This window comes from Salvia miltiorrhiza, chromosome 3 (assembly GCF_028751815.1).
Source record: "Salvia miltiorrhiza cultivar Shanhuang (shh) chromosome 3, IMPLAD_Smil_shh, whole genome shotgun sequence".
Taxonomy (NCBI): Eukaryota; Viridiplantae; Streptophyta; class Magnoliopsida; order Lamiales; family Lamiaceae; genus Salvia; species Salvia miltiorrhiza.
The window spans coordinates 5,654,035-5,662,501 of record NC_080389.1 but is presented as its reverse complement, the minus strand read 5'-3'; the positions used below and the strand labels follow the sequence as shown (position 1 = coordinate 5,662,501).

Genomic DNA, 8,467 nt, shown 5'->3' with positions numbered 1-8,467 from the left:
TTAATTAATTGAATTATAAAATGCTCTTAGATGTAATCCCAGCCGTCTAACCAAGCGAGATCTACGGTCCAAAGAAGTTCTTAAGTTATATGCTAAGTGTGGTTTATTGAATAACCGCCCCCTATATTTAACAATCTTAATAAGAGAGAACTTGGCTACTGTTGATAGGAATAGTATACTGTAGAAAAAATAGTGCCCCATGGTATTTTGGTAATTTTTTTTTCATTCGTGGGTTTTTTGCAAAAACAACAAAAAAATATCTGTTTTTCTTTATCTCCTCTGCACATTTTCGTTTTTCACTTTTTACTTTCTATGTTTACAGTTTCGCAAGAAAAAGAGAGAGATTTCCTGTAGAATCTTTGCCCGGTGAAAGTGAAAAATCTGATCTTAATCCAACAAAAGATCACACTAGACAAATCCATTATACCAACAAAACAAGGAGGTGAGTTTGATTTCTGCACCCTGCTTTTTATCATTAATTTTTTAAATAACCCTAGAATTTTTACAAAAAACAAAGCTCACCATAACAAAATCGAATTAGAGTCTTGTGCCTGGGTTTGTTGCTTTGTTGTTTGCTTTGAGAGTACCGATCGGGAACAGAGAGTCTTGGCTGAGTTTTAGCTGATTTGTGGATCAGTTTCTTGTGTCGTTGTTCTCTGTTTTGAGAGTATTGGCCGGTGTCGGCGAGTCTTGTGGCTGGGTTTCTTGCTTTGTTGTTTGCTTTGAGAGTACCGATCGGGAACAGAGAGTCTTGGCTGAGTTTTAGCTGATTTGTGGATCAGTTTCTTGTGTCGTTGTTCACTGTTTTGAGAGTATTGGCCGGTGTCGGCGTCGGCACCGGCATCAGCTTTAGCTGAGTTCTGGCAGTTTCTTGTGTCGTTGTCTGCGTTCAGAGTACTGGCCGGCGTCGGCATCGGCATCAGCAGCGGCTATCTTAGCTGTTCATAGTCGGGCCAAGGTGAGAAGAGTGGGTCGACGATGGGGAAGACAGTGAGGTCTACGAGAGAACAAGCTATTTTTCTGGTTATTCATTGGAAATTAAGAAAAAAGGGGAAAAAGAAGAAGAAGAGGGCTTTGGGGTTGAGATATACTCTTTATTGCAAATGTGAAGTAAAGAGAGAGATGAAGGTGAGAGAGAGAGTAGAGAGACCGAAAGAGTTACAGGGTATAGAGAGGAAATTGTGGGTGCAAGTATGCATAAGAGAGAACGCATATGGAGTATATTAATTGTGTGGATTTTGACTAGGGCTCTATTTTTAATTGATAATAATAATGTATGGTTGGGCTTGCTCATGAGTGCACGTGATGGTCATGAAATATGATTGGAGGCATGGGCCTAGAGTTTTAATTTAAACTTATTTTAATTGATTAATTGAATATAACTGATTTAATAATGTATGGTTGGACAAGCTTCAATGCATTTTTCTTTCAAATTAATTTGAATGTGGATTTATTTTTGTTGTCTTATTTGAAAATTACAATTTAAATACAGTAAATAAGTAGGATTTTGATGAAACTTTTACATTCTTATTTTTTCATGGGGACTAATTTTTATATAGAATAGTATTAATATGATTTCCTTTTTTTTTTTTTCTATGTGTAATTTGAATATTCATTCTAATTTTTTTATCTAAATTATTATCAGACACATGCTCGTTTATTGACATTCACTTCTTCAAGAGTAGTGAGTATTCTCTGACACTTGAGTAAGTCTCCACAACATGGATTTTCTCTCTTATGTCTTCAAATCGCAGTAAATTAAAATGTATTAGTTTTTAGGCTCAATGTTAAAAAGTATAAACAACTTGAGCTTGCCTATGAAACATCATTTTTTTCAACACACCCACATATTATGTACTAATGCACCATCATAAATATAGAACTATAGTTCTTGAGAATTAAATGTATAAAACTATAGTTGATTCATCATTAACACACCCACTTATGATCTCCAACATTTTTTTTACTCTCTAATTTTGTGTTTTTTCTCCCTTTTTGTTTCTACTCCAAGAAAGCTATTCCACCTCTCCAAATTCAACGGTGCGCTTTGTTTTGTTCCATTATTTTTTTTTTGTGTTGTGATCTTTTTAAAAGTCATATCGCAATGTTTCTGTTGTAGTTATTGGTTTGAAGTTTAGAGAATGGGGTTCATTATTCTAGGATTAGGAGCAGATTGGGTTATTGCTTTTAGCCTCTAGGTTTTTTAAGGATTTGTTACTTTTTGCTATACGGGATTATTATTTTCGATTTCTGGTTTTCGACGGGTCCCCTCGGGGTCCACTCGTGTTTGCTCCCATCAAATTTCTGTGCTGGAACACTTCCATCCATTTATTGCAGCTTCGGTGAGTCGCTGCCCTACTTTGATTTCATAATAGTATTTTTGAGTTTCATTTTCTTTTCATATTTTATATCACCAGCTAAATAACTGACTTCTCATGTGTCAGGACATTGACCGCATTTTTCAGATATTTTATTATGGCAAAAAGAAGACGTGTGCTTTCAACGGAAGGTTACTTACTATTGATTCTATGTCTCTATGTGTGTGTGTGTTTTTTTTTGTAATTCATTTGTATTACTTTCCAATTCTTTGTTGCTTTTATTTGTTTTGAAACAAATTTAATATTATGTTTGTGTTCAGATGGCTCAGACGGCCCTGTGACAGCTTCAAGACGTTTATTTTTTAGTTTACCTCCTCCGTCTGTAACTGATATGGCTATGCCAATTATCTTTGACCCTGAGTGTTCGCATGCTCCAACTACTGAGTCGAGAAGTTTGCGAGGTGCAGAATATTTGTTGGATTGTGTCTAGATTTTGCACAATTTAATTTGACATTATGTGGCCTTGCTTAGCAAGTGATGTTGCTATTACTTTTTTTTATTGACTATGGTTCGTAATTTTCAGATGAGACTTCACAAAAAAGAAAGAGGCGTGTTCTCGTTGTTGACACTGATGGGAGTGTTCCACTCTCGCAAGTGACAGGTTTATGATTTTTCTTGTATTTGTTTGAAATTTCTTTAAAGCTTTTAAGAATTTAGCATATATTTGAAAAATTGATGTGTTTTGTATTAACAATCGTTTTGTTTTCATTTGCTAGGCTCTTCTTCTAAAAGTGGTCAAGTTTTCTTTGGCCCAACAAATGCGATCCCTTGTTCCATATTGTCAAATGGTATTGTTATAATTAATTTTATTTAGTGTTATTGTTTATTTACTTATCTTGACTTTGTAACTACTCTTGCATTTTGATGGTTCCGCAGGCTGCTTGCGCCGATTGGGTTCCGATGTGACGCAACGGCCTTTGTCTAATAATGTTAATGTTTCACGGTCTAAATGTTTATCTAAAGCTTCTTGTGGACAAAGGCGCTCAAAACGTATGTGTTTATGTATGTTGATTACCTTATTAAATTATTAACAGTTGCACCTTTGTTTATAATGAATATTAGTGGTACAGATTGGATGATGTAAAATTTTTCCATATTGCTTGTCTGTAAATTAATGTGCCTTTTGCTCAAAATGGATAGTCAGATTTTTCAAGGAGAATGCTAAAATTATTCTCAATCAAAGGCTTTCATTCTTTTTTATGTTTCTTGTTGTTTATTTAATTTTTTTATTATAATTTTGATAAGCATATTGCTCACTTCTGATTTTTTTTTTTCATTATTGCATAATTAGGCCGCACATCAACTTCACGCTCGGTTATGCAAAAAGATATTGAGATGTTCAGAAGATTAATTGAAATACCCAATAAGGCTTATGAACTACCGCATAAAGACCCTTGTCAGCATTGTAAAGCTATTCGATTCGCTAATGAACCTCCCGCCTTCTGTTGTGCATCAGGTAAAATAAAGATGCAGTTGCCCAAAATGCCAGATGAGTTATGGAACCTCTATGTAAATGATATGACAACTTTGGGGGTCGAGTTCCGTCGGCGTTGCAGGACATATAATAATTCTTTGGCATTCACATCTATTAAGATGACTTATGATGAAGCTTTGGCTAAAGCTAACAAAGGGGTTTACACCTTCAAAGTGCAGGGTATTGTTCGGCATTATATCCATGAACTAACACCCAAGGATGGTGTGCCGAGGCATTTGCAGTTATATTTCTATGGCACTGAGAGAGAGTTGGATAATCGTGTATCTCAATCTGAAGGATTAGACCGTGTTATAGTTTCATTGTTGGTGAACATCTTGACTAATAATCCATACCATAATTTCTTCACCAATTTGCAAAACAAGGATGACCTGGATAGTTATGCTATAGTGTTGCGTGCCAATCCTAAACTTGACCAACGTGTTTATAATCTTCCAGTAGTTGACCATGTTGCTGCAGTTTGGAACGAGGGTGTGGGAACATCTATGGAACAACCTCGTGATATTAGGGTCAACCTAAGACCAGGTGGTGTTCGCTATGTGCACTATTACTATGGATGCTATGATCTTCTCCAGTACTGTCTAATCTTTCCGTATGGCGAGCCAGGTTGGTATGCTGGAATACCCAAAACTATTGACAACGTTGATTTGAATTTGGACCAAACTGAACAAAATACTGAAGATCATGAAAATAATACTGTTGATCCGCATATGCACGAAGAAGCTGACACCCTACTTGTTGCCGAACAAAATAGTACGTGTTTAATCGTTTTGATGTATGTTCATTTGTTAGGTCTTCTGCAATGTGGTTTATGTTTCTCTACTACTATATTTTTCATATTATTTTTTGCATTCTATGATGTGTTGCATTGATTTCATTATTAACTTAGTATTATGTCTTTGTGCTTATATTAATATACTAGAAAATTTTGTTGCTTATATGGGAGTTATTTAGGCTGACTTTTTTTTATAGAACAATAGTTTTTTTGTTGTTGATGAAAAAAGGTTGGTGCATGAATCAATTAATAGGAATATTTATTGATAATTTTGTGTTTTATATTGTTTGTTCTACTTTTTGATAAGGACTTATCTATCATTCCATGCAGATTTGTTGAGGAATTTCAAAACTCCTTCATGTGTTGCTATGAGAGAATATTATTGCTATCTGTTTCAAATACGCACCGACGATATAACAAATATCCTTAGAACTGGTCGAGTAATTCAACAGTTTCAGATTGATACTTATGTTAAGATCGAGACACAAAGATTAGATTTTTTTCGTCATAATCAGTTAAAGTTTGAAATGAGGGCTGAATCGTATCAAGGGATAGTTGAGAGTATAACATCTAATGGTGTTATTAGTGCAAAATCTGTTGGTAAGCGTGTTCTTCTTCTTAAGACCTTTATAGGTGGCCCGCGTGATCTACGTTGTCGCTACATGAATGCGCTGGCACTTGTCGCGAAATTTGGACGCCCAGATATTTTTCTCACAATGACTTGTAATCCAAAGTGGGTGGAAATTCAAAGTGAATTATTTCCTGTTGAGAAGAGTCATAATAGAGCTGATTTGTATGCAAGAGTTTTCAGGGAAAAAAATGAGGAACTAAAAAAGGAAATTGTAAAAGACTCTTTGTTTGGGGTAGTTGCAGCTTATTTTTATGTGATTGAATTTCAGAAAAGAGGCCTTCCACATGTTCATTGGTTGATAATATTACAACCACGATATAAGGTGACTTCAACTGAGGCTTATGATCGATTTGTATCTGCTGAGATTCCAGATCTTGACCTGACTCCACATCTACATTCTTGTGTTATTAATCATATGATGCATGGGCCATGTGGTGAACTCAACCCAAAGAATGCATGCATGATAGGGGAAAAATGTAGAAGTTATTATCCTAAAGAGTTTAAGTTAAACACTGAACATCGGTTGGACTCATACCCTGACTACAGGCGTAGAGATGATGGAAAAAAGGTTTTGGTGCGTGGCAAGTGGTTGGATAACAGATGGGTGGTCCCTTATAATGCTTATTTGTTGGCAAAGTTTGATTGCCATATTAATGTCCAAGTTTGTACGGATATTAGATCAGTGAAGTATCTTTACAAATATGTTTGTAAGGGTAATGATCAAATAGCATACAATATTGTTGATGTTGAATCTACAGAGCCAATAGATGAGATTTCTGATTTTCAAAAGTCACGGTGGCTTTGTGCTCCGGAAGCTATGTGGCGAATTTATGGATTTGATATTTTTGATATGTATCCATCAGTTTTGCAATTACACGTGCATTTGTCGGGGTATCAACAGGTTTTCTTCGCGGCCAACCAATCTCTTCCGAAAATTGTAGATTCTGATCGTGCTAACAGGACACAACTTACAGAGTTTTTTGAGATGAATAAATTTGTTGAAGTTGCAGCACTAAATTTATTGTATCGGGAATTTGTTGAACATTTTGTATGGAGCTTACAAAATATGAGGTGGACACCGCGCTCTAGGTTAGGGACAATTGGTAGACTTGTCTCTGTCAATATTACAGAAGTGGAGCGTTTTTATCTAAGGCTTTTGTTGAATCATGTTAGGGCTCCAACATCTTTTGAAGATTTGAGAACATCAACTGGAGTATTGTTTTTGTCTTTTCGGGAGGCAGCTCTTGATAGAGGCTTGTTGGATTCTGACAACGATGTTAGGCATGCGATTCACGAAGCTGCAACTTATCAAATGCCGTCTGCTCTGCGGAAATTATTTGCGATTATACTTGTTTTTAATTCCCCTTCTGATCCCAAAAATCTGTGGATTGAATTTAGAGATGCTTTATCTGCTGATATAATGCGGGATTATCTATTAGACCATGTAGAGGGTTATCGATTATCTCTACGGTCCATTGATTCTTTTTTGCAAATGATGGGTCATGGGATCGATGAGTACTCTGTGGTCGATTATATAGTTGGGTTGACTCGTGAAGAGATAAATAGTCGTGAATTTGCAGCTGAAATTAATATGCCAGTTGCAGAATTTGATTTAGCTTCGGTGGGTCGTTTTAATGAAAGACAACGCTTTGCTTATCTTGAGATAATGTCCAGTCTTGCTTCACCAATTGGCTCAGGCTTTTTCATTGATGGTCCTGGTGGCACTGGAAAGACATTTTTATATAAGGCAATCTTGGCCACTGTTCGTTCAACCGGTGACATTGCACTTGCAGTTGCTTCATCTGGTGTTGCAGCTTCTTTGTTACCAAATGGTCGAACAGCTCATTCTAGATTTAAAATTCCGTTAAATTTAGATGAATCTATGTCATGCTCGATAAGCAAGAATACTGCGCCTGTAAAGTTAATAATTGCAGCCAAGCTAATATTATGGGATGAGGCATCGATGGCAAATCGAAAGGCAGTTGAAGCTTTAAATTTATTGTTGCAAGATTTGATGGAAAACCAGTTATTGTTTGGTGGGAAAACAGTTGTTCTTGGTGGAGATTTCAGGCAAACTATACCGATTGTTCGAAGGGGTTCTCGTGAAGAGATAGTGGATGCTTGTTTGGTATTTTCATCCATATGGCTTCTTATTCGAAAAATTCATTTGACACAGAATATGCGGGCAATGGAGGATCCTGTTTTTACAGATTTGTTATTGAGGGTTGGTGAAGGCATAGAGCCAAATGTTCATGACGATTATATTAATCTTCCTGATGATATGTGCCTTTCTTACCATGGTTCAGATTCGCCTCTTGACACACTGGTCAAAGAAATATTTCCATCATTTGATGCATATTCTAGCGGTTCTTCGAGCCTTATAAATACCGCTATTTTAACTCCTAAAAATGAATGTATGGGGGAAATTAACGAATCATTGATTGGAAAATTCCCAGGCAACATGGTTGAATATGTTAGCACGGATTATGCAAACGATCCAAGTCAGCAACAATACTATCAAGATTATATGAATGCAATTAGTGTTGGTTCATTGCCACCACATGTTCTTAAATTAAAGGTTAATTGTCCTGTTATGTTACTTCGCAACTTAAATCCATTGGAGGGGTTGTGTAATGGAACACGTTTAATTGTGCGTGATCTTGGTAGGCACGTGATTGGAGCAGTCATTGTTGTGGGGACCCATTCTGGTGAATATGTTTTAATTCCAAGGATTCCATTGGAGTTGGATGATACACACATATGTCCAATTACTTTTAAGAGGCTGCAGTTTCCGCTAAGATTGTGTTTTGCTATCAGCATCAACAAATCTCAAGGCCAAACATTGGATCGTGTTGGTGTTTATTTGCCTCATCCTGTTTTTTCACATGGACAGCTATATGTTGCTTTATCAAGGGTCAGAACATCAAGTTCAATAAAATTCCTGATTCGACCGCCAGTTGCTGATATGGATTCAACATGTGAAACAAGAAATGTTGTGTACACTGAAATTTTGCAAGCGGCGACATGATGATAAGTTTGGGTACTTTGTAGAAGGCATGTATTTATAAGGGTGTACTCTTTTTTGGGGTAGTCTTAGTTTGAAATAGAGTATAGGATAGAATTAGTGAAACATTTAGGATCTTATAATATTGAATTCCAATTAGTTAAGATTACTATTTTGCTTGAATTTG

At 36.2% G+C, this 8,467-nt stretch overlaps 1 protein-coding gene across 1 annotated transcript; it reads left to right on the top strand.

The window, feature by feature from the left end:
- Nucleotides 1–311: 311 nt before the first annotated feature.
- On the top strand, nt 312–8,304 carry LOC131018197 (uncharacterized). Its single transcript, XM_057946921.1, has 9 exons — nt 312–442; nt 1,646–2,342; nt 2,445–2,509; nt 2,639–2,779; nt 2,902–2,979; nt 3,095–3,166; nt 3,255–3,368; nt 3,670–4,623; nt 4,976–8,304. Exons 3-9 carry the CDS (start codon nt 2,476–2,478, stop codon nt 8,302–8,304), a joined length of 4,722 nt encoding a protein of 1,573 aa, XP_057802904.1. The 5' UTR covers nt 312–442; nt 1,646–2,342; nt 2,445–2,475.
- The last annotated feature ends 163 nt before the right edge of the window (nt 8,305–8,467 follow it).

Bases quoted from the DNA above. Each gene is read 5' to 3' on its own strand.
- LOC131018197 (XM_057946921.1), top strand. From the start codon at position 2,476: ATGGCAAAAAGAAGACGTGTGCTTTCAACGGAAG. The intron at 3,167-3,254 runs GTATTGTTATAA...ATGGTTCCGCAG, and splicing joins TTGTTCCATATTGTCAAATG to GCTGCTTGCGCCGATTGGGT. The intron at 3,369-3,669 runs GTATGTGTTTAT...TTGCATAATTAG, and splicing joins TGGACAAAGGCGCTCAAAAC to GCCGCACATCAACTTCACGC.